The sequence below is a fragment of the Malus domestica genome, chromosome 02 (genome assembly GCF_042453785.1).
Source record: "Malus domestica chromosome 02, GDT2T_hap1".
Lineage (NCBI taxonomy): Eukaryota > Viridiplantae > Streptophyta > Magnoliopsida > Rosales > Rosaceae > Malus > Malus domestica.
Genome location: NC_091662.1, coordinates 4,377,911 through 4,402,998, shown reverse-complemented (window position 1 = coordinate 4,402,998; position 25,088 = coordinate 4,377,911). Strand labels below are relative to the sequence as shown.

At 39.0% G+C, this 25,088-nt stretch overlaps 3 protein-coding genes across 7 annotated transcripts; all 3 read left to right on the top strand.

Annotated features, from left to right (window-relative positions):
* Positions 1-3,417: 3,417 nt before the first annotated feature.
* LOC103418029 (disease resistance protein RPV1-like) lies at positions 3,418-19,179 on the top strand. The gene is made up of 15 exons (XM_070806213.1): positions 3,418-3,611; positions 3,770-3,810; positions 3,925-3,988; positions 4,491-4,571; positions 5,802-5,847; positions 12,130-12,216; positions 12,332-12,394; positions 12,521-12,659; positions 13,225-13,855; positions 14,191-15,286; positions 15,479-15,526; positions 15,618-15,902; positions 16,024-18,735; positions 18,822-19,011; positions 19,146-19,179. The coding sequence occupies exons 10-15, from the start codon at positions 14,717-14,719 to the stop codon at positions 19,160-19,162; spliced, it is 3,822 nt and encodes a 1,273-aa protein (XP_070662314.1). The 5' UTR covers positions 3,418-3,611; positions 3,770-3,810; positions 3,925-3,988; positions 4,491-4,571; positions 5,802-5,847; positions 12,130-12,216; positions 12,332-12,394; positions 12,521-12,659; positions 13,225-13,855; positions 14,191-14,716; the 3' UTR covers positions 19,163-19,179.
* Positions 13,323-14,485, top strand: LOC139190201 (disease resistance protein RUN1-like). The gene is made up of 2 exons (XM_070810134.1): positions 13,323-13,855; positions 14,191-14,485. Exons 1-2 carry the CDS (start codon positions 13,323-13,325, stop codon positions 14,483-14,485), a joined length of 828 nt encoding a protein of 275 aa, XP_070666235.1.
* A 114-nt stretch (positions 19,180-19,293) lies between the features above and the next one.
* LOC103418030 (3-hydroxyisobutyryl-CoA hydrolase-like protein 3, mitochondrial) lies at positions 19,294-22,791 on the top strand. 5 transcript variants are annotated; one of them, XM_029110032.2, is made up of 9 exons: positions 19,294-19,836; positions 20,278-20,379; positions 20,560-20,616; positions 20,844-20,896; positions 21,495-21,629; positions 21,725-21,822; positions 22,039-22,128; positions 22,277-22,362; positions 22,535-22,791. In XM_029110032.2, exons 1-9 carry the CDS (start codon positions 19,779-19,781, stop codon positions 22,582-22,584), a joined length of 729 nt encoding a protein of 242 aa, XP_028965865.1. In that variant the 5' UTR covers positions 19,294-19,778; the 3' UTR covers positions 22,585-22,791. The 5 variants fall into 5 exon arrangements, with proteins under 5 accessions (XP_028965865.1, XP_028965871.1, XP_028965872.1 ...); XM_029110039.2 differs by having other exon boundaries at positions 19,391-19,836; positions 20,256-20,379; XM_029110038.2 differs by lacking the exon at positions 20,560-20,616.
* Positions 22,792-25,088: the final 2,297 nt, after the last annotated feature.

Genomic DNA, 25,088 nt, shown 5'->3' with positions numbered 1-25,088 from the left:
TAATTATTATTTCACATTTTCGGTCTTTTTTCCAATCACTTTTGTTTATTATGTGGTTGTTGTCATGTTACTTCTCAAATGCTTCCAAATTCCAAACTAAAATAATGCATTATTGATAATTAAATAACTGTAATCACCCCAATAAATCATTGTTTATAATCTATTGGATAGTCCTTGTCCTTTCGTGTTCGTTTCTTTCTTCCTTTCCTCTCTTTCACTTCACACTTTCCCACCCAACCGGTAGTATGTCGTTTCTCAAGTTCATACGTGAACATTGTTATATTATAAACTTTTCAATTCTAGCAATGTGAGACAATGAGATAACAAAAAGAATTCTGCTCAAACTCCAACGTGTATAACATCCATCTTGGTGTACTATAAGGTTTTTTTTTTTTTTTGGAAACTATTATATGGTTCATTTGCCTCGTAAGGAAAGGCGCAGCTAATACAAGTATAATCCTAATGCGCAATTTGCAATAGTTTTAGCAGTGGAGTAGCTTAAAACGGTCCATTGGGGTGTATTATGCGGTCCACCCCCATTTGGATGTATTATATTTAGAGCATGGCCTAATAGTTAAGACAACCATTCAGTAGATTGTGATCCTACGTTTTGAATCTTGTAAATGGCTGAATCATTTACCGTCCATCTTGAATAATTGTTTATAGTTGTCTTTTCACATTTGGGTCTTTTCTCCTATTCATATTTGGGTCTTTTCTCCTATGTTTTAATACTTTATAATATATATTATTTTATTTTGTAATTTATATATCCTAATACAATTATTTATCATTTTAAGTTTATATAATATATAATAAATTTACTTAAATCTGCCTAGACACTAGACCTCGCCTATCCGTTAAACCCTAACTCACCGCACGACGAGCGTCTATCATCTATTAGAACATTGTATAATATATGGACCTAGCTCTTGTTATGGAATATTATTGATTAATGGGTAAAAGACTGTTTACTACCCTAATGTTTCGTGGTTTTCAACATTTAGTACATCAAGTTTTTTTCGTCTCAGAGTCATACCTAAAGTGTAAATTTTGGGACAGTCTCATACATCCATTAGTCAAACTGTTAAGTTTTTCGTTAACTGTGACGTGGCGCACTGACTGGGCGCCACGTGTCATCCATGTTTTTTTTTTTTTCTTTTTTTTTTTTCTTTCTTTTCTTTTCTTATTCCTTCTTCTTCTTCTTCTTCCTCCGACTGCAACTTTTTTTTTTTTTTTCTTCTTCCTTCTCCTTCTTCCTTCCTTCCTCCTTCTTTTCCCTTTCTTCCCCTTCTGCTTCTTCCTTCTCATTCTCCTTCTTCTTCCTCCGAAATCTAGGGAAGTTTGTTTTTTTTTTTTTTTTTTTTGTTCTTTCTTCTTCTTCCTTTTTCTTCCTTCCCCTTCTTCCTTCTCCTTCTTCTTCTTCTTCTTCTTCCTCCGAAATCTGGGGAAGTTTGGTTTTTTTTTTTTTTCTTTCTTTCTTCTTCTTCCTCCTTCTTCCTTCTTCTTCCTTCTTCTTCTTCTTCTTCCTCCGACTGCAATTTTTTCTTCCTCCTTCTCCTTCTTCCTTCCCCTTCTTCTTCTTCTTCTTCTTCCTCAAAAAAAAAAAAAAAACACTTTCATCTTCCCCCAAATTCGGAGGAAGAAGAAGAAGAACGAAGAAGGGGAAGGAAGAAGGAGAAGAAGGAGGAAGAAAAAAAAAAAACTGAATCTGGGCAGATTCGGAGGAAGAAGAAGAAGAAGAAGAAGAAGAAGAAGGAAGGAGGAAAGAGAAAGAAGAAGAAGAAGAGAAAAAAAAAAAAAAAAAAAAAAAAGCTTCCCCAGATTCGGGAAGAAGAAGGAGAATGAGAAGGAAGAAGAAGGAAGAAGGGGAAGAAAGGGAAGGAAGTAGGAAGGAAGGAAGAAGGCGAAGGAAGAAGAAAAAAAAAAAAGTTACAGTCGGAGGAGGAAGAAGAAGAAGAAGAGGAAGAAGAAGAAGAAGAAGAAGAAGAAAACGTGGATGACACGTGGCGCCCAGCCAGTGCGCCACGTCACAGTTAACGAAAAACTTAACAGTTTGACTAACGGATGTATGAGACTGTCCCAAAATTTACACTTTAGGTATGACTCTGAGACCCAGATTCGGGAAGAAGAAGGAGAATGAGAAGGAAGAAGAAGGAAGAAGGGGAAGAAAGGGAAGGAAGTAGGAAGGAAGGAAGAAGGCGAAGGAAGAAGAAAAAAAAAAAAGTTACAGTCGGAGGAGGAAGAAGAAGAAGAAGAGGAAGAAGAAGAAGAAAGAAGAAAACGTGGATGACACGTGGCGCCCAGCCAGTGCGCCACGTCACAGTTAACGAAAAACTTAACAGTTTGACTAACGGATGTATGAGACTGTCCCAAAATTTACACTTTAGGTATGACTCTGAGACCCAGATTCGGGAAGAAGAAGGAGAATGAGAAGGAAGAAGAAGGAAGAAGGGGAAGAAAGGGAAGGAAGTAGGAAGGAAGGAAGAAGGCGAAGGAAGAAGAAAAAAAAAAGTTACAGTCGGAGGAGGAAGAAGAAGAAGAAGAAGAGGAAGAAGAAGAAGAAGAAGAAGAAGAAGAAGAAGAAGGAAGAAGAAGAAGAAGGAGGAAGAAGAAGAAGAAGAGGAAGAAGAAGAAGAAGAAGAAGAAGAAGAAGGCGAAGGAAGAAGAAAAAAAAAAAAAGTTACAGTCGGAGGAGGAAGAAGAAGAAGAAGAGGAAGAAGAAGAAGAAGAAGGAGGAAGAAGAGGAAGAAGAAGAAGAAGAGGAAGAAGAAGAAGAAGAAGAAGAAGAAGAAGAAGAAGAAGAAGAAGAAGAAGAAGAAGAAGAAGAAGAAGAAGAAGAAGAAGAAGAAGAAGAAGAAGAAGAAGAAGAAGAAGAAGAAGAAGAAGAAGAAGAAGAAGAAGAAGAAGAAGAAGAAGAAGAAGAAGAAGAGGAAGAAGAAGAAGAAGAGGAAGAAGAAGAAGAAGAAGAAGAAGAAGAAGAGGAAGAAGAAGAAGAAGAGGAAGAAGAAGAAGAAGAAGAAGAAGAAGAAGAAGAAGAAGAAGAAGAAGAAGAAGAAGAAGAAGAAGAAGAAGAAGAAGAAAACGTGGATGACACGTGGCGCCCAGCCAGTGCGCCACGTCACAGTTAACGAAAAACTTAACAGTTTGACTAACGGATGTATGAGACTGTCCCAAAATTTACACTTTAGGTATGACTCTGAGACGAAAAAAACATGATGTACTAAATGTTGAAAACCACGAAGGATGTACTAAATGTTGAAAACCACAAAACATGAGGGTAGTAAACAGTCTTTTACCCTTGATTAATTATATAAACCAAGCCAAGTCTTGACTTTTGGGTTCACAGCAAAATGGCAAATTTGCCCTCAATTCCCACGCGTCCGTCATCGCTTAAAATGGTTCCTCCCCTTCCCGATTCTCTTCATTCCGCTTTCTCTCATATAAAGAATCAGAACGCTGCTTCTCAAATTCTGTCTCCCTCAGCCAGCTCCCCATTCCCCGTTCATATTCGTACTTGGCACACTGGAATAACCTCTGAACTAGTAGAACTTTCCTCCGTTCTTCAATTCGATCGGAATAATTTTGTTACCCAGAAAGGCTAGCGTTTCCTGGTGAGTTATACAGCTTTCTCAGTGTGGGTGTTTCAATTTCGTTTTTGTGATTTTGGATTTTCAAATTTGTTTTCTGTTCAAATTTCCTTTTGTGATTTTGGGGGGTTTTGTTTATCGATTCTCTCACTCATCTCTCACCTCTCTCTCTCACTTTTGAGGTACATCCCGTTGGATTCCGTTTGCTGCTGCTGATCTGCAGGTAAAGCTTCAGTTTCCATATAAAGTTTCCATTTTTCATGATTTCTGGAATTTGGGTTTTAAACAATGGAAATACTGCTAGATTCTTATCATTATGTTCTACTAAATTTTTCAGGCTGAAGAGGATGACGAGAATATTAGTGGTGAATTGTATTTCAGTTTAATTAGGGGAAGAACAGGTAAACTTATTCTACATTTTCTTTCGTTTTTAGTTGAGCATTTATTGGTATTTTCCACAAATGTTTGGATTGTTTGTGTTTGACTTTCATGATTGTGGCCTTTTTGTTTGGTTTTGTCTTCCTTTTTCGCTTCTCTTATTTTGATTTTCCGTTTATATATTCTGCGTTTTCTCATGGCAGTTTTGGACCTTTTCTTTTCTGAATTTTTGTATGCTTTATGGGTCCTCATTTAATCTGCTTAATTATCATCATGATCAACTAAGATATCACTATTTCATACACTATAGACTTTGGGTTACTGGTTGAATTATGAATTGAGAAGTGGATAATGCCATAAAAAATTTGCTAGGAGTAGGAGGATGTTCTTGGCACACTATAAGAAGTTTTCTTTTTCTTTTTGGCAAGTTCTTCATATTCATGATTCTGTTATCAGTGCATTTGCTTTCCCATGATTTCTCATAAATTGGACGTGAATGTATTTATAGAATTTTATTTTTTCTAGCCAGACAAAGGATTTGATTGAGCAACAGGTGCATCAACCATATATTAGTACTACAACTGTACGAGGCCTCAGCGTTACAAGGTCTTGAAATTACCTCTCTCTTTTTTGGTTTTTGATAGATTATATGAGATTTTATTGCTGTTAGTTTGATGAAGTTCTCGATTCATGACCATATATTTTTTCAACTTGTACCATTTGGTTTCTGTTGACTTTAACTCTGAGGTGTAGTGGTGTTTGTGTTTTCCAAATTTCTTCCAATAGCTTAGTTTTAGGTTGATTTTGTTTGTATATATATCTTCGGAGCAATTCTTAGAGTTGCAATCTTACCAGCTACGAAAAGGAAAGTTATTGAGAAAATCTGGAGAGAAGGGCCTCCTAAATTATTATGGCCAGCTAAAGCAGTAAGTCCTGTTTTAGATCATTCAACAGGGAGATGGTATTCTCCATGACAACTGCTCCAACACCAATAACTCCTTTTCCCCAGGATTGACCAAAATATCAACGTGTAATGACATTTGTAGGGCAACAAACATTTAACTAATCAGATTTAATTTAGGTCAATTTTGGATTTGCATTAATTTGTTTCGATTTCTAATTTTATAAGCAATTTTGAGTTTGTGTGAAAAATAATATTGTTTTTTATTCTCTTTCCTCACACACACTCTCTCTCTTTCTCATGTTTTTGAGGAGTTTGAATCCCAAGTGTGTTTCTAGTTTCTGGGTTTTGAGTGTTTTGTTGTTTTCTTCTGGTAAAGTATTGTTCTTACTCTAAAAGTGGCAATCAGTGCTGTGTATTTTGTGCATGATAAAACTTATAAGTGTAGTATTGTGGTGCTTATTTTTTGGTTAAAAGTTAAAAGAGTCTCTTATAGATTTTGGTCGATTTGTATCCAACTTAGACCAAACTTCAGCTATACTATCAAGAAGCATGTTATCACATGACTGAAATCATCTTTTTACATCGATAAACATTCAATTACGACTTGATTGATATGGATATATAGACCCAATAGCTTTAGCTATATGTTATAGTTTTACACATGAAAATTGAATGTATCAATTTTAAATCTTTCAACCATGTTATTCAACAGATGCCATAAACTGCCATATATTTTTGAACTCTGTAGAAAAGGAATTTATATGCAACATGATCAGAATGACTACATAAACTGCTTATAAAATATCTTTTCAAATACATAAGGAGAAAGAGTGATGGTTCTCAACGCATCTTTATTGTTGCCCAAGTTTTTGCTAATTTGGAAAGCTATGAATTGCTAATGGATTTACCTTTTTTTTGTGTGGAATTTTCAGAGTTTTGGGTCGTCGGAGGAAGAACTTAGTTGCTTGACATTTTGAGGTATGTACTTTGCTTACTTTTGTTTTAGTTTCTTCAATTAGATACAGTTAATTCACACCAATGCTTTTGTTTCTGTTGGTGTTTTGAGTTTAAACTTTATCCGGAATCATTTGGTGGGTGTTTGGAACTTTGGAATCAGATTTTCAATTGGTTTTGTGAAGTCCTAACTTTTAATTTCATTTGGGTCTGACCTTGAGTTTAAAACTTTATCTGGAATCATTTGGTGGGTGTTTGTAACTTTGGAATTAGATTTTTAATTGGTTTTGTGAAGTCCAAAGTTTTATTTTCATTTGGATCTGACCTTTTAGCTGTCATTGAAAATAATCATAAAAGTAAAGTTGTGCATTCCTTAATTCAATCTTTGGCAAGCCATCTTGCATGATAACCAAGTAAATGGTTTTTAGTAAATGTTGATTTTAGGACCTAAACCAAGTGAGGTGCATCAAGGATGAGGATGGAAAGGTTCTTGCTACAGAGAACGCGGTTAAAGACAGATGAAAAGGTTATTTTCATAATCTTTTCAATGAAGGACATGAAAGGAGTGCTTCTTTAGGGGAGTTGAGTAACTCAGAAGAGTGTAGAAACTACTCTTTTTATCGTAGAATCCGGAAGGAAGAAGTGGGTGTAGCTTTGAAGAAGATGAAGCATAGAAAAGCAGTAGGCCCAGACGATATACCAATCGAAGTGTGGAAAATTTTGGGAGAGACAGGTATAACATGGCTCACTGACCTTTTCAATAGGATTTTGAAAACGAAGAAGATGCCGAATGAGTGGCGAATGAGCACTTTGGTGCCTATCTACAAGAATAAGGGCGATGTACAAAATTGCATGAACTATAGGGGAATTAAGCTAATGAGTCATACAATGAAGCTCTGGGAGAGAGTCATTGAGCATAGATTGAGGCAAGAGACACGGGTTTCGGACAACCAATTCGGGTTCATGCCAGGGCGCTCAACCATGGAGGCAATCTATCTCTTACGAAGATTGATGGAAAGATATAGAGATGGGAAAAAGGATTTACACATGGTCTTTATAGATTTGGAAAAAGCGTATGATAGGGTCCCAAGAGACATTCTTTGGAGGATTTTAGAGAAGAAAGGAGTACGAGTAGCATATATCCAAGCTATACAGGATATGTATGAAGGAGCAAAGACTGCCGTAAGAACTCATGAAGGACAAACCGAAAGCTTTCCCATAACTGTAGGATTACATCAAGGCTCATCCTTAAGTCCTTACCTTTTTGCGTTGGTAATGGATGAGTTAACAGGACATATTCAAGGTGATATTCCTTGGTGTATGCTTTTCGCAGACGATATAGTGTTGATAGATGAAACTCAGGAAGGGGTAAATGCAAAGCTTAACCTTTGGAGAGAAGTGTTGGAATCTAAAGGTCTTCGCCTAAGCCGATCAAAGACAGAATATATGGAGTGCAAGTTCAGTGCAAATGGAGGCCAAAACGAGTTAGGGGTGAGGATCGGAGATCAAGAAATACCAAAGAGCGACCGTTTTCGTTACCTAGGATCTATCTTGCAAAAGAACGGAGAATTAGATGGAGATCTCAACCATAGAATACAAGCTGGATGGATGAAGTGGAAGAGTGCATCCGGCGTGTTGTGTGACCGCCGTATGCCACTGAAGCTCAAGGGAAAATTTTATAGGACGGCAATAAGGCCGGCGATGCTGTATGGCACAGAATGTTGGGCGGTGAAGCATCAACACGTACACAAAATGGGTGTAGCGGAGATGAGGATGCTTCGTTGGATGTGTGGGCACACGAGAAAGGATAAGATTAGGAATGAGGATATCCGGGGTAAAGTAGGAGTAGACGAAATTGAAGGAAATATGAGAGAAAATCGGTTACGGTGGTTTGGACATGTGCAAAGAAGGCCTACTGACGCTCCGATTAGAAGATGCGACTATGGGACAGAGGTTCAGGGCCGAAGGGGCAGAGGAAGACCTAGGAAAACTTTGGAAGAGACCCTAAGAAAAGACTTAGAGTACTTGGATCTAACGGAGGACATGACACAGGACAGAACACAATGGCGTTCTAAGATTCATATAGCCGATCCCACTCAGTGACTTGGATTTTCCAAGTCTCCAACCGAGAAGTTTTCCTCACTCGGGAAATTAAGGGAACACTACCTCAACCTATATGCTCCACTCACAAAGCTTCAACATACAAGCTTCAACAAAAGAAAATTCAAAGAACTTAGCGAAGAAGGCTTTGGTGTATTTAACACAATACGTTGAAATGAAGGAAAACTTATTTATTGATATCCCCGATAAGTTACAAATATGTACATATACTTGAGTCAAAATAAACAAACAAGAGGGAGCCTTCACAAAGGTTGCTTAGGAGAAGTCTCAGCAGTCGGTAGAGCCCCAGAAAGAGAAGGCACCGGAGGGGGATCATTCGGAGCCTCAGTATTGGACAAAACCCTAGAAGGAGGAGGCATCAGAGATTGATCATTTGGAGCTTCATTACGCGGTACAGCCCCAGAAGACGAAGGCAATAAATGCCTTTGGAACAAACCCACAAATCTCTGATGATCAAGTAAAACCTGACCATCAGATTCCTTCATCTGGTCAAGCTTCCTCTTCATGTTTGTAGCATAGTCATGTGCGAGCCGGTGCAACTGTTTATTCTCATGCTTGAGCCCTCTAATCTCCTGTTTGAGACTCATCACTTCAGCCGCCAATGATTCAACTTGGCGGGTTCGAGCAAATAGGCGTTGGGCCATATTAGACACAGAACCTGCACACTGAACACTGAGAGCCAGAGAATCCTTAACAGACAACTCATCAGACCGTTTGGAAAATAGTCTGTTATCTTTGGGAGTGAGAAGGTTCCTGGCCACTACCGCAGCGGTCATATCATTCTTCATCACGGAATCCCCAACGGTAAGAGGACCAGTAGGGGAGACGAAGGATGGGCGCCATATGTTGTCTGGAGAAGGCGGGGCTGCCTCTTCAACAAGGTTCAAGTCAAAACGACGGTCGGAGGGGCCAGACATTTTCAAAGGTGTTGAAGAGAGAAGAGGTCGGACAAATCAAGATCTTAGAAGTGCAAGAATGGAGCTTCTACTGGTGGATATTCAAGTGTGCTTTGGAACTTAATGTCAGCCCCTATAAAAATCTGCACTCGACGAAGCTTCAGAAATCGAAGAGGCGCCTGCTCAGAAATCGAAGAGGCGTTTGCTTTCTCAAAAGCTGGGCTGCTCAGAGATTCTCAAAAGCTGGGCTGCTCAAAGACCACAAAGGCCGATCTCAGAAATCGAAGAGGCTTGCTTTCTCAAAAGCTGGGCTGCTCAGAGACCACGAGGGCCGATTTCAGAAATCGAAGAGGCACCTACTTTTCCAGCCTTGTCAGCACCTGTCACACGCACACTCAGCTTTGCGGAAATTATGGGCATTCTGTCGAAGATTTCTGGCGAAGTAGAAAGCACATGAATCGTACTGTTCAATCACTCACTTCCCACACGCAACAGTAGCTCATGGGTACCACAGATAACTTTGCCAAAGTTCTCTGACAAAGTTGAGACACGTGAAGCTTGCAGCTCCCACTACATCGCTCTGACCAAGAAGGGTAAAAGAATTGCAAAGAAACAACACTAACAAAGTTTAGACACATAAATTTTGAAGGTCTAGCTACCATATTATTACCCACAAGGGTAAAGGAACAGTACCACTGCTGGATAATTGGAAAGTCCCGGTGTGTCAACCTCTATGCTTCGTGGTAAGGTAGACTAGCAAACATGCCCAACCTTTACTCACATTCGAGAAAACACTCCTAACAAGATTGCTTGCTCCAAAATCGAAGAGGCACCGCCCTCCGAATCTCGAGAGCCAGACTCCCAACATGATTACTTTCTCAAAAATCGAAGAAAGGGTAAAGGAACAGTACCACTGCTGGATAATTGGAAAGTCCCTGTGTGTCAACCTCTGTGCTTCGTGGCAAGGTAGACTAGCAAACATGTCCAACCTTTACTCTCATTCGAGAAAACACTCCCAACAAGATTGCTTGCTCCAAAATCGAAGAGGCACCACCCTCCGAATCTCGAGAGCCAGACTCCCAACATGATTACTTTCTCAAAAATCGAAGAGACACCGCTCTCCGAATCTCGAGAGCCAGACCCCCAGCAGGATTGCTTTCTCAAAAATCGAAGAGGCATCGTTCTCCGAATCTCGAGAGCCAGACCCCCGACAGGTCTGTAATCTTCACACGCAACATCAGCTTTCCAGATACCACAAACCACTTTTTCAAAGTGCTCTGACAGAGTTAAAACATGTGAAGCTGGCAGCTCCCACTACCGTGCTATAACCAAGCAGGGTAAAGGAATAGCATTATTACTTGATGTTAGGGAGACTCCTATATATGTCGACTTCCATCCCTAACGGACAGGCAGACCTGCAAAAATGCTCAACCCTTTCTCTTATCTGAGAGGGCACTCCCAACAAAGCCTTTCGAAATATTTAGCTTTTTTTCCCCCCGATAATACCTCTGTAAACAAGCTATACTAGAGCAAGAATATCTCATATCATCAGGGTTAAAAGCAAGAGTATCCCATATCATGCTTTTTCCCTGTCTTTTCCTTTGGCCTTGTTCTTACCTGCAAGACAAGGAGAAAGAGAGCAATCAGTCAGCACTTGGAATCAAGCTTCCAGCCAGGAACTGACTGCCTGGAACCCCTTACCTGATTACTTACCTGGCATTGCTCTCGAGTACTCATCTTCAACATCTTATGCTTCCAGGGAAGATACCGCATCTGCCTGAGGAACAGATAGGGCAAGTGAGAAGGATACAAGGAAGCATGTGGAGACAAGCGTAACAGCACACGTGCCGATACATCCACTACTCTATCAAAAGCAAAAGTATCCCATATCAGCAGGGTCGAACGTACTCTAGATTTGATGGACTTGTTTTGACCCTCAAATTCTTCAGTCGGCCTTATACTCTGGAGGAAACCAGAAAACCCTCCAGCCCAGTTCAAGAATAAGCCTGTGGAAAGTTACTTCTTCAAAAGCAAAAGTATCCCATATCATCTCTCCTCATTTTTCTTCTCTTTATCCTTCATGCTGCCTGCAAGATAGGGAGAATGTGAACAATCAGCCGGAGCTCTGATTGCTTACCTTGTCTGTCACCTCTTTCAGCAGATCCCCCAGCTCGGCGACTTGGGGGACTCCTACTACATGGTTTGTATCTCGCTTGACCAAGCATGAAACTACAAGTAAGCTTCAAGTGAAATTGATACATTACCTTGTGCATCTCCACCAGTTACAGATACCACCCCTGGATGGAGGAAGAGTACTTCCAGAGAAGATGCCACATCTACCTATGAGACAGATAAGGCAAGTCAAGACGATACCACACTCCGGTACTTAGAAGTTTCGTGGCTACGAGATCATTCTCCCACAATTTTTCCTAATGTCATTTGTACTAAATCATTCACTTGTACTCACTAAAGGAGAGCTTGAACCTATGTACTTGTGTAAACCCTTCACAATTAATGAGAACTCCTCTATTCCGTGGACGTAGCCAATCTGGGTGAACCACGTACATCTTGTGTTTGCTTTCCTATCTCTATCCATTTATATACTTATCCACACTAATGACCGGAGCAATCTAGCGAAGATCACAAAAAATGACCGTTTTCGCTACCTAGGATCTATCTTGCAAGAGAACGGAGAATTAGATGGAGATCTCAACCATAGAATACAAGCTGGATGGATGAAGTGTAAGAGTGCATCCGGCGTGTTGTGTGACCGTCGTAGGCCACTGAAGCTCAAGGGAAAATTTTATAGGACGGCAATAAGGCCAGCGATGTTGTATGGCACAGAATGTTGGGCGGTGAAGCATCAACGTACACAAAATGGGTGTAGCGGAGATGAGGATGCTTCGTGGGATGTATGGGCACACGAGAAAGGATAAGATTGAGAATTAGGATATCCGAGGTAAAGTAGGAGTAGCCAAAATTGAAGGAAATATGAGAGAAAATCGGTCCCGGTGGTTTGGACATGTGCAAAGAAGGCCTACTGACGCTCCGGTTCGAAAATGTGACTACGGGACAGAGGTTCGGGGCCGAAGGAGTAGAGGAAGACCTAGGAAAACTTTGGAAGAGACCCTAAGAAAAGACTTGAGTACTTGGATCTAACGGAGGACATGACACAAATGAGCGCAATGGCGTTCTAGGATTCATATAGCCGACCCCACTTAGTGGGAAAAGGCTTTGTTGTTGTTGTTGTTGTTGTTGATTTTGGAAAATTCTTTGTTTAAATTTCTAGGTTCTGATGAATTCTTCATTTAGAGTTGGTGACCAACAATCGACCCACCACCAATTTTAGATCAAGATTCGGGCATGCCTTAAAAATGTAAGTCATTTTTCCATTCTATTTTGTTGATTTTGTCATCTGGGTTTCTTAGAAAGCTCGCACCTCGGTTCATTTTTTACTAGAGTGTTACCTTGTTATCTGTATTGTTTGGAAGATTAAAGCTTGCATTCAAGTTTTGCTCTTTGAGTAGGACTTCAGGATTGGAGACTGAATTATTGTAAGTCTGTTTTCTTTTTCTTTTGTTTTTGCAACCGAAATTTGAATTATGTTCCACTATGGTTTATAGTTATTTTGTTGATGTTGTTACACTACTCATGATTGCTAATCTTAATACATTTTGCAGAATGACATTTGTGGAATAATTTCTCAAAACTCATTTGTTATTTGTCCTTTATGTTTCCACGACTTCACAACGTTATAGGCGACGCTGCTATCCCACAGTTGAATCTGATTAATTTGTCTAAAGATTTCCAAGTTATGAAGTTACGTATTCTGGCACTTAGTTATATATATATATATATATATATATATATATATATATATATATATATATATCATTCCATAACATAATGCATATAGATAGAAAAAAATTTCCCATCTTTTGTATGTGGATTGTATCGTAAAATCTTTTGTATGTAAAACTTTTCCAACATTTTCAATGTAAATAGTATTAATCTTCAATCACTCAATCTATTATATATTTCAAAGATAATCTTTCATACAATTTCAAATACCGCAGCAACGCGCGGGTAAAAATTTCTAGTACAAACTAAAGTTGTTTCTCCTATTAAAATGTCCATTGAAATGTATTATATATGAAGATGGGCAGGTTGTTTCTCCTATGAAAATATGTCTGTTGTTTCTCATATGAATAGCTGTAATCACAGCCAAGAATCTTTTGGATAGTCTTTGTCCTTTCGTTCCTCTTTTCCTCTCTCTTTCTCTGCACCTTCCGGCAACATTATGTCGTTTCTCAAGTCCATATGCCAACATTATTATATTTTAAACTTTGTTCTTGATGACTGAAGGAGCTTGACTTGGGTTTAGGTAATTCAGGATCATCTGTTCGACAGCACGAACACAACTACTGCCATTTTTGCAGTCGTGATCTGAACCACTGCAGTGCCATAACGGTGGATATCGCCATGATAACCCACGAAGCCTCCTCTTCATCCTCCTCCAAGTCAAAACTTTGGAATTACGACGTGTTCTTGAGCTTCAGCGGTGTAGACACACGCAATGGTTTCACGGGCCACCTCCACGCGGCATTAACAGACAGGGGATACCAGGCTTATATCGATGAGGATGATCTAGAAAGAGGGGAAGAAATAAAAGAGGAACTGTTCCGGGCAATCAAAGAGGCGAGGATCTCTATCATTGTCTTCTCAAAGAGTTATGCGGACTCGAGTTGGTGTCTTGATGAGCTGGTGAAGATCATGGAGTGCAGATACAAACCGGGGCGACATGTTTTACCAATATTCTATCATGTTGATCCTTCACATGTTAGGAAGCAGAATGAAGATTTAGCTCAAGCATTTCAGAAGCACGAAGAGGGCATCCGTGAAGAAAAAGATGACAAGGAACGTGAAACTAGACAAGAAAGGGTAAAGCAGTGGAGAAAGGCTCTTACAGAAGCTGCAAATTTGTCTGGCCAACATCTTCAAATCACTGACAAAGGGTAATCATTCACCTGCTTTTCAAGATTTGAAACATTTTAGTGAATGACTTAATCTCTCATATAATTAACATGCTTAATTAACATTTTACAGAAGCTAATTAAACATTGGCTAACATGCTTAATTAAATTAATACATCTTAACCTCTCATATAAATCCTAAACCGTAATTGGAGTTTAATTAAGTTCTTTCTTTTATCAGGTTGGTCAAAAAATCATATACTAGCTAGTAGCTAGTTAGAATATATATGGGGCCATGGGGGAAAGAAAATTGTCTATATACTGATAGCTCCTAGTGTTCATCGAGTCCCACTAATGCTCACAAATTTAATTTTCAGGCGCGAAGCAAAGCTTATTAGAGAAATTGTTGACAAGATTATCCCGAAATGGCTTCCGATCGCAGAAGAATTACAAATGGCCAAGCACCCAGTTGGAATATATACTCGCATTCAAGATATCATCACTTATCTTTCAAATGCTGGATCAGATGTTGTTTGCATGGTTGGAATTTGGGGGATGGGTGGATTGGGTAAAACAACAGCTGCCAAAGCCATTTATAACAAAATTCATCATGAGTTCCAATTCAAAAGTTTCCTTGACAACGTTAGTGAAAAAGATCTGGTTGTTTCGTAAAAAAAACTTGTTTCTGACATCTTGAAACAGACCAAGCCTGAGATAACCAGTGTTGATGAAGGTATCAGTCCGATAAAAAATCATCTCCATCGTAGAAGTGTACTTGTCATTATTGACAATGTAGACAGAGTGGAACAACTAAATGCAATAGCTGGAAATCGTGATTGGTTTGGCCCAGGAAGTAGAATTATCATAACGACACAAGATGAACGTTTACTAAAGCAAGTGAACATGAAAGTGGACAAGACATATCCACTTAAGGAAATGAATGACGAAGAAGCTCTGAAGCTCTTTAGTTGGCATGCCTTTGGAAATAGTTGGCCTAATGAAGGATATCTTGAACTCTCAAAGGAGGTTGTTTCTTACTGTGGTGGTTTGCCACTAGCCCTTGAAGTTTTAGGTGGTTCTATGATTGAAAGAACCCCAACGGAGTGGAAAAATCAGTTGGAGAAATTGAAAAAATTTCCCGAGGAAGGAATAATGAAACCGCTAAGAGTAAGCTTTGAAAGGCTAGATCCTACACAGAAGGATATATTCCTTGACATATCTTGTTTCTTTATTGGATGGGATAAGGACCGTGTCGCAAAAATATTAGATGGATGTGAGTTTTTTGCAACAGTAGGAATCAGTGACCTTCGTGAACGATGCCTTGTAACTGTTGAACATAACAGGTTGAATATGCATGATTTGCTTCGAGAAATGGCCAAATTAATCATTTCTGAAAAATTCCCTCGTCACCCTGGAAAATGGAGTAGGTTGTGGAACCATCAAGAGGTCACTAAAGTATTAGGAGATAACTCTGTAAGTACATTCCTAATAAAATTTTGAATTTAATGCATCGTACATGAAAAGCACATATAACTCACGGATGTGTATTACACATTAAGTAACATTCATCTCAATTAGCGAACAATAGTACTTGCATGTATTCATACATGTAAACGTATGCAAATAATTCGTTTCTTACACATGAATATCACCTTTTCTTAACAGGGAACTGAAGAAGTTGAAGGACTTGCTCTATATGGCCCTCCTCCTCGGGTACAAAGCTCTAACAAGTCTAGTTCTTTCAGTACAGAAGCATTTGCAAATAATCCGTTTCTTACTCATGAATATAACCTTTTGTTAACAGGAAACTGAAGAAGTTGAACTTGCTCCAGATTCAGTACAGAAGCATTCTTCTAAGTTTAGTTGTTTCAGTACAGAAGGATTTGCCAATATGAAGAAACTGAGACTGCTCCAGCTCTGCAAAGTGCAGCTCAATGGAGAATACAAACATCTTTCCAAAGAGTTAATATGGTTGAGTTGGTCTGGATGCCCTTTAAAGTCCATACCAGATGACTTCTTTGATCAACCAAGACTAGTTAGTTTAGAGATAACGTCTGGCAAACTTGTACAAGTTTGGGAGGGTTCCAAGGTACAGTCGATTACACATGATGATGTTATGATTCTATTTGCTTTTGGATTTCCTTCTCTTTTTTTAATGAGATATTCCTTTTGGATATTAATTTTAATTTTCCTTTGATTTTGTGCAACAGTCGCTTGAAAACTTGAAATTCCTTGATCTCAGAAGTTGCCTTGACTTAAAAAAATCACCAGACTTTTCAAATCTCCCAAATCTTGAAGAGTTGATGTTGGAATGGTGTGTGAGTTTGTCCGAGATTCACCCCTCCATTGGTCATCTTAAAAAACTTTCTTTGGTGAACCTCACAGGCTGCAAGAATCTTATTTCTCTTCCTGGAGATTTCTACAAGTCAAAATCCGTTCAGACTCTTGTTCTTGATGAATGTTGCCAATTCAGTGAACTGCCCGAGGATATAGGGAAGATGCTATCATTGAGAGTACTTAAAGCATCTTTCACAGCCATAAGACAAGTACCACGTTCCACAGTAAGGTTGATGAATCTCACTCATTTATCTCTAGCAGGTGTGGGATCAGAGTTTCCCTTGCGATTTCCTGATTCGTTACACGGCTTAGACTCTTTAAGAAATTTAGATCTCTCAAACAATGATTTTGATACCCTACCCAGCCTTAGTGGTCTTTCAAAGCTTGAAAGTTTGCGGTTAAGTGACTGCCATCACCTTCATACCCTACCCAGCCTCAGTGGTCTTTCAAAGCTTGAAAGTTTGCAGTTAAGTAACTGCCATCACCTTCATACCCTACCCAGCCTTAGTGGTCTTTCAAAGCTCGAAAGTTTGCAGTTAAGTAAATGCTATCACCTTCATACCCTACCCAGCCTCAATGGTCTTTCAAAGCTTGAAAGTTTGCAGTTAAGTGACTGCCATCACCTTCATACCCTACCCAGCCTCAGTGGTCTTTCAAAGCTCGAAAGTTTGCAGTTAAGTAAATGCTATCACCTTCATACACTACCCAGCCTCAGTGGTCTTTCAAAGCTTGAAAGTTTGCAGTTAAGTGACTGCCATCACCTTCATACCCTACCCAGCCTCAGTGGTCTTTCAAAGCTTGAAAGTTTGCAGTTAAGTCAATGTTATCACCTTCATACCCTACCCAGCCTCAGTGGTCTTTCAAAGCTTGAAAGTTTGCAGTTAAGTGACTGCCATCACCTTCATACCCTACCCAGCCTCAGTGGTCTTTCAAAGCTTGAAAGTTTGCAGTTAAGTGACTGCCATCACCTTCATACCCTACCCAGCCTCAGTGGTCTTTCAAAGCTCAAAAGTTTGCAGTTAAGTAAATGCTATCACCTTCATACCCTAGCCAGCCTCAATGGTCTTTCAAAGCTTGAAAGTTTGCAGTTAAGTGACTGCCATCACCTTCATACCCTACCTAGCCTCAGTGGTCTTTCAAAGCTTGAAAGTTTGCAGTTAAGTAAATGCTATCTCCTTCATACCCTACCCAGCCTCAGTGGTCTTTCAAAGCTTGAAAGTTTGCAGTTAAGTGACTGCCATCACCTTGATACCCTACCCAGCCTCAGTGGTCTTTCAAAGCTTGAAAGTTTGCAGTTAAGTCAATGCTATCACCTTCATACCCTACCCAGCCTCAGTGGTCTTTCAAAGCTTGAAAATTTGCAGTTAAGTGACTGCCATCACCTTCATACCCTACCCAGCCTCAGTGGTCTTTCAAAGCTTGAAAGTTTGCAGTTAAGTAAATGCTATCTCCTTCATACCCTACCCAGCCTCAGTGGTCTTTCAAAGCTTGAAAGTTTGCAGTTAAGTGACTGCCATCACCTTGAAACCCTACCCAGCCTCAGTGGTCTTTCAAAGCTTGAAAGTTTGCAGTTAAGTAAATGTTATCACCTTCATATCCTACCCAGCCTCAGTGGTCTTTCAAAGCTTGAAAGTTTGCAGTTAAGTGACTGCCATCACCTTCGTACCCTACCCAGCCTCAGTGATCTTTCAAAGCTTGAAAGTTTGCAGTTAAGTGACTGCCATCACCTTCGTACCCTACCTAGCCTCAGTGGTATTTCAAAGCTTGAAAGTTTGCAATTAAGTAAATGCTATCACCTTCGTACCCTACCCAGCCTCAGTGGTCTTTCAAAGCTTGAAAGTTTGCAGTTAAGTGACTGCCATCACCTTCATACCCTATCCAGCCTCAGTGGTCTTTCAAAGCTTAAAAGTTTGCAGTTAAGTAACTGCTATCACCTTCGTACCCTACCCAGCCTCAGTGATCTTTCAAAGCTTAAAAGTTTGCAGTTAAGTAACTGCCATCACCTTCCTACCCTACCCAGCCTTAGTGGTCTTTCAAAGCTTGAAAGTTTGCAGTTAAGTAACTGCTATCACCTTCATACCCTACCCAGCCTCAGTGGTCTTTCAAAGCTTGAATGTTTGCAGTTAAGTGACTGCCATCACCTTCATACCCTACCCAGCCTCAGTGGTCTTTCAAAGCTTGAAAGTTTGCAGTTAAGTAACTGCCATCACCTTCATACCCTACCCAGCCTCAGTGGTCTTTCAAAGCTTGAAAGTTTGCGGTTAAGGAACTTCCATCACCTTCATACCCTACCCAGCCTAAGTGATCTTTCAAAGCTTGAAAGTCTCTGGTTACATGATTGCTTGGAGCTTCGTACAATTTATGATTTGCCAACGAATTTAAAATTTCTGGGTGCGCCTAATTGCCTTCATTTGGTAACAATGCCCAATTTTTCGAAAATGTCGAATATGAGAGAACTGATTGTATGTAATTCATACGCACTCACTGAGGTTCCAGACTTGGATAAGTCATTATACTCCTTGACATGGATTGACATGAGGGATTGCCCCAAACTCACAGCTGATTTTAGGAGGAACGTCCTAAAGGTATCTCTCTTTAATTGCCTTCCTATTGCGCACATGCACACACACAACGCACATGTATATATATGACATTTGCACTGTATGTATAGGGATGGACTTCTTGTGGATATGGTGGCATTTTTCTCAATGGGAATTATGTTCCTGATTGGTTCGAGTTTGTCAACAATGGTGATAAAGTCAGTTTTGATATCCCCCCGAGTGATGGTCGTAATTTTGAAGGGCTGACTCTGTTATGCTTTTACTCCTCAGATCTTCATCAGTCAAGCTCTCATATCAGATGTAAAGTTGCTCATCCTCATGCCAGTATTGATATAAATAATACCAAGCGTAATGAGTTGCGGACCTGCATTGGCAAGGAAGATTGGGTTATAAAAATGCGCGATGTTGTATATAAAGAATGTTTTCTTTGGCAGGGACAAATATCGAATGATAAGCTCAATTTGCAAAGCGGGGATAAAGTTGATATAACTTTTGAAATGCCAGAGATGGACTATAAAAATTATTATGCGACAATTCAAGGAACAGGGGTTAATCTAGTATGGGACAAACCTATGAAGGAAAATATCCACGATTTTGATCGTGATGGTTGGTTTTTGATCCAGAGGCACAACCAAGGTGGTGATGCATAGTCATCATCACATGTTTTCGATTTCTCAGTTCGTCAAACGCCTCTTTCAGTTTTCGATTTCTCAGTTCAATAAATGAAGGCAAGTCCATACTTACTGCTTTCAAATTCCAACTTTCCCTCCATAGCCACTGCGGCGGTTCCTTTTCCCGGTAATTTGACCGAAACATCAAGGGTAGTCCGGTCCAGAAGCACCAAAAATATCTGTCTCTCTCGACACTGACAGTTACTCTCAAACGGAAGTAATGGGAAGCTTATTGACGAGCGACCCAAATTCTGAGCAAATAGTCGTCCGCTTTCTTCTTCCTCATTCCAAATTTGAAGCTCTCTCTTTACAAACCCTCCAAATCCCCTCGCCTTCTCCGCACATTCGGGATCATGGCCTCCGCCGAGGCGTTCGTCAAGGGCAGCGTCCACCCAAATGGCGTCGCCGACATCACCCTCGGTCGCCCCCCGAGCTCTCAACGCCATGAACCTAGGTATGTAGATAAACACACACACACGTATATGTATATATGTATGTATCTGTAAATGCTTTTGATTTGGAGCTGATTTGAAATTTTGAGCTTGAACTTTATGGCATCTTATTGAGTACAAATCTATGTTCTTGCATTTGTTATAAGACGAAATGTTGGATTCAAATTTCGAAGAAGCTAGCTTCTTTTTTTTTTAAGAATTTTGTGTTTCTGTTTAAGTGCTATCTGGATGAATGGGAATCTGACCCAAATGTGAAGTGTGTTTCTTGGCAATTTTACACTTCCATTTTAGCATGCAGTTAAATAAGCATTTGATTGTGATAGTAGGTTTTTACACTTCCATTTTATAAGGCGAAACGTTGGATTCAAATTTCGAAGAAGCTAGCTTCTTTTTTTTTAAGAAATTTGTGATTCTGTTTAAGTGGGAATTGTTGGAAAATGCAGATATGGATGTGGAATACAAGAGCTATCTGGATGAATGGGAATCTGACCCAAATGTGAAGTGTGTTCTTGTTGATAGCCGCTCCGCTCGTGCCTTTTGTGGCGGTAACGCCCAGAATTCGTATCTGATTAGTTTCTTATCTTTCTTGGCAATTTTACACTTCCATTTTAGCATTCAGTTAAATAAGTTTTTCTAGATATGTATGTTTAGCTCTTTCGGCGGTTATTTTTGTTTTTGGGTCTCTTAGGTAAGGTTTTAAGAGTGACCAATCATGGTAAATGCAGGAAAGGATATTAAAGTGGTTGTTTCAAAAGGACAAAAACACCCCTGTTCTGCCGAAGGTTTCTACATTACGCTTTGCTTTGAACCAAAGTTGTTTCTTGTTTAGGTGCTTATGTGATATATTGTTAGTCTTTGATGTTCGTGCTGTTTCACATCATGTTGTTTATTGTTTCACTTCATTGTTCATTTTTGTGTTGTTTTTTTGCCATATAGAGATAGATGGTGTCCATTAAGTTGGCACGTTGATTCATTGATAAGTAATAACCCAGATTTAGTTTACCTGCAGGCGGTGATGTGAAGCAGATCACGGCCAAAAACCAACCACCGAATATGATTGAGGTCTAATTGTGTCCTTTTAACTATATAGAATAACAGACTTATAACCTTACACCGTTTTCTAAAATCCAGATAATATAAGATGACTTCCTTCACTACCATATAAGATGTATTTTGGTCATTTTCATAGTGAATAGATTTACAACTAGCAAGATGATTGACCCTTGCAAAATCATTGATGATTAAGCCTTAATATAAGCAAGCAAGCCCCCTTTAACAAAATTCATGCATTAGAATCGTAATGATGTATTTGTTGATAAGCCTAAAAGTTCAAAGTGAAAATCACTTATGTGAGTTCTGCTACTTCTTTAATTGCTTTTTCTATTCGATCTCGTATAAATGTCATAAATTGCGGCTAAGATTGTGCTTTCAGCATGTATTTATTAATGTTCAATACATACGATTATTTTTTTTCTTTTGTAATTTCATGTTTGACATTCTCGGGCAACCTACAACATCTGATCATTTGTTTAGTCTTGATTTTGCTTGAACTTGGGTAATATGATTTGTATTGGTTGGATAGGATTCATATCTTTTCTAAGCTACCATTTCTTAAGATTGAGAGGCTACCGGTATGATACTTGTGCTGCACGTTTTTCAGGTATTCACTGCTGAGTATTCTCTAATATGCAAAATCTCAGAGTACAAGAAGCCCTATATAAGCTTCATGGATGGCATAAGAATGGGCTTTGGTGTTGGCCTATCAGGTCACGGTCGCTACTGGATCATTACAGAGGTATTATTGCCTTGTCAGACAGAGATTGTCAATGTTGTGAATTACATTGCCTTTTTGAATTTTTTGTGTCTTAACTTTGTATGGATACATTTCAGAGGACTGTTCTTGCTAATGCCAGAGAATGTAATTTGTTTGTTCCCAGATGTTGGGTTTTCACGTATAGCGGCAAAGAGTCCAGGAGGAGGATCTGTAGGTATGTATTTTCTATACTCGGGCGCAATTTCCCTCCTATGACTGAAGCAAGCTGTTTTTCCAACGTTGATAAGGAGAAACTGTTTAGATTATAAGAATATAAAGAGAATGGCCTGTACCATTACTCTGTTTGCTTCATGCATCAATTCTTAGTTCTGTATTTGTTTTAACACTGTCATGTCTTTCTTGGTGCTTATCTTTGACTTACTGGGAAAAGGATTTCAACACCATCGGATGCACTGTATGTGGGTCTTGGGACCCATTTTGTCCCATCTCAAAACTTAGCTATTTGTGCCAAAGAATCAAGGTGAGACCTTTAGAGCTTAGCTTTTACAAATACTAGTTGTAAACTATGCCTTCAGCATGAATTTTTGCCTTTCTTCATTCAAAACTATCTGCAATATCGCCCCAACCAGAGAGAACTTTAACAATGCTGCTTATGAAACATTTAACAGATGGAGAGGTGGAGAGCTTCAAGTTGATTCGGTGATGCATGTTGCAAGCATCATACGGAGGACACAATTTTTCAATACCGACGCTGGTATTTCACTTTCACTACTGATATTCTTACAATAAGTGATCCGATACGAAAGAAACTCACACCTGGAGGATGCCTCTATGGTGGTATCTCAAACCATTCGCGCATGGCCGAGTATTTTAACTACTATGCGACTCCCTTACACAAATCTGATCTTTGTTTTTTGTTAATGCAGGTACATTAGCCCCGAGTCTTTCGGATACCTGGATCTACTACAAAGTTTGAGAAGTGGTGATTGTTCGTAACTGTACATTTTTCTTCTTTGGTACTGCCTGATTGTGTTTTTTTTACTCCTGTTTCTTCCCCGGATTTACATAAAGCTAATGTTACAAACTAGGCAACTAAAGCGGCTATCTCCAAATGCAGCTGTTTCTTCTTCTCTGTATCGCTCGTTAATGAAAAATAACTAATCTAGCTTAAAATTTGCATCGAGTTTCTTCTTATCTTCCTCTTCTCTGTATCTCTCAACTTTTCGGCCCCCTTTGTCAATCAACTTCGATATTTCTTCTTTTCTACATTCGTTTGTCCTTGATAATTTCTTGAGGTGCCTCCAAATACTGAAGACGGTTGTGAAAAGGTAACTGCTGACTGCTGTATGTTCTCCCAGTAGAAAAACACATTATCGCAATCGTTGTCAACCGCCTCTGTCTGCTTGGAACAATGTGAGACAGTCCCCTCCCCTGAGCACTACACCGGCGAACCAAAATTTGCAACCGGAAACACCAAGCTCGAGAAACAGGACGTGAGATAAGAACAACACAGCAAGAGCCATGAAGAGAGACTCAATACGTTGTAAGAAATCCAAAGTTGTCTTTTTATTTCCTTCTCTACAGTGCTAAGTAGCGTCGGAACTGTAACGGAACCCAACACATACTCTATGCCCGGAATCGTAAGGGTAAATGTGATTGTTTCGTCAAGAAAATGTACAAAAAGTGGAACTTGTCGTGTCAGGGTTGGCGAAAATTGCCTCTTCACTTGTTACATAATGAAAGTCGTGCATAATCTTTCAACTTGTTCACTCATCGTCGATTTTGGATAAAATCCTTAGAGAGTAATTCAAGTTGAGCATGCTATTTGCGTGTCAGACTTGACAGCCACGCATATTCTCATAACGCCTTATATGTATTTTTCATTGTCTAACTTAGTAACGTAATACATGGGGAAATATACATGAATTGATAATTAATAACAATCTTAATTATATTTTTCACTGATTAACTTTGGATCGAGACGGAACCTCACATTAGAGAATTAAAGCGTTTTCATAATCTTCATATGAACCATCCACCTAAAACAATTAATAAAAACCTTAACTAGAATATCCTTATTTCCCATTTTTTTATTTTTTTCCAATTGAATTCTTTCTTTTTTGCCGAAAACAACGTAAATATTATTGAATGAGGAAATACCCAATACATATTACATCCGCCCAATTCAAATTTTTTGAATTTGATACAAATTAGGGCTTGTTTTGAAGTCTTTTAAAAATAACTAAACACATTACTTAGTACTATGATTTAGGGTATTCCTCCTTATTTGTAAGTGAGAAGTCTTAGATTCGATTCTCACCAAAAGCGAATTTGAATCACATTATTTATGTGCTAGGCCATTGTGAGGTTAAGCCTATTTTCTCACCTTAAAGATAGATGATATCGTTTGTTCAAAAAAAAAAAAAAAAAGATTAAACCCACTTTTATTAAATTGATTTTGGGTTCCAAAAACACTTCAAGTGCTCCAGACATGTATTTTTTTGTAGAAAGCACCTCAAGTTCTTTTTTAAGATCCACTTAGTTATACTAAAGATTGATTTAAAAAACATGTTAATCAAAAACACTTTTAATTATTTGAAAAATACTTTCAAACAAATCCTTAAAGTATGTAATTAATTTTAAATTGAACTAATACAGTAATAGTTATATGTATTTAATATATTCGTCTCCACCTTCAAGTTTTGCCACACATCGTGATCGTGCATATATTCTTAAGGAAACTAATGAAAATGGCTTGAAAACTTTGAGTTTTAACGATAAGAACAAAATAAAGAGTAAAGTGAATAGTATCAAGATTGACATTTTAGTGTAAAAATGAACCGTACCGAAAACTTTTCGTTAAAGTTGCGTGTATTCTTTGGTTCGGAGGGAAAGGGAATTGATGCTCAACCTCCCTTCTTTCTTTATTCCTTCAAAAATATTTGAAATTGACAATCACGCCTTTCGCTCTCAACCTCTCTCCCTCCCTTCTATATAAAAGCCGTCCTTCCGCACCAAAATTCCTCTTCGTTCCCACGGATTCTTCCCCACCGTCACAGTCCAACCGCCGTCTTTCCCGCCAAATTTCTTGTCGAACTATGCCTCCGTCCTCCGACCTCGCCGTCCCCACCGTCACACCAGTCACCATATCCTACTCCGAGCTCCAAGTAACTCTGTCTCTCCCTCTAAGTTCTGTTTGTGGTTGCGAGAAAATTGAGCATGAGAGTTTGGTTTGATTGGCTTTAATTTTTTTTCTGTTTGGGTGCTCAGAAACTCAAGAGAATTCGTTGAAATTAGAGCAAAATTCTATTTCAGTTGACTTTTTGGTTGTTATTCTCTTCATTTTCTCAGCAACCAAACAGAATCTAATTGTTTTATTCATAGTTTTGTTTAATTGCTATGTTTTAACTCAGTCAATCATGTCGAGAATTCGATTTTTCTAATTATCGTTTTTTTATTTTGGATTGATTGATACAAGAC

What these genes read in the sequence shown, in the direction of transcription:
- LOC139190201 (XM_070810134.1), top strand. Translation starts at nt 13,323, where the DNA reads ATGATAACCCACGAAGCCTCCTCTTCATCCTCCTCCAAGTCAAAACTT. An exon ending in CTTCAAATCACTGACAAAGG is followed by an intron (nt 13,856 to 14,190) that starts GTAATCATTCAC and finishes TTTAATTTTCAG; the next exon opens with GCGCGAAGCAAAGCTTATTA.
- LOC103418029 (XM_070806213.1), top strand. Translation starts at nt 14,717, where the DNA reads ATGAAAGTGGACAAGACATATCCACTTAAGGAAATGAATGACGAAGAA. An exon ending in AAGTATTAGGAGATAACTCT is followed by an intron (nt 15,287 to 15,478) that starts GTAAGTACATTC and finishes TTTTCTTAACAG; the next exon opens with GGAACTGAAGAAGTTGAAGG. An exon ending in AAGTTTGGGAGGGTTCCAAG is followed by an intron (nt 15,903 to 16,023) that starts GTACAGTCGATT and finishes TTTGTGCAACAG; the next exon opens with TCGCTTGAAAACTTGAAATT.
- LOC103418030 (XM_029110032.2), top strand. Translation starts at nt 19,779, where the DNA reads ATGGCGTCGCCGACATCACCCTCGGTCGCCCCCCGAGCTCTCAACGCC. An exon ending in AACCACCGAATATGATTGAG is followed by an intron (nt 20,897 to 21,494) that starts GTCTAATTGTGT and finishes CACGTTTTTCAG; the next exon opens with GTATTCACTGCTGAGTATTC. An exon ending in ATTTGTGCCAAAGAATCAAG is followed by an intron (nt 22,129 to 22,276) that starts GTGAGACCTTTA and finishes AACATTTAACAG; the next exon opens with ATGGAGAGGTGGAGAGCTTC.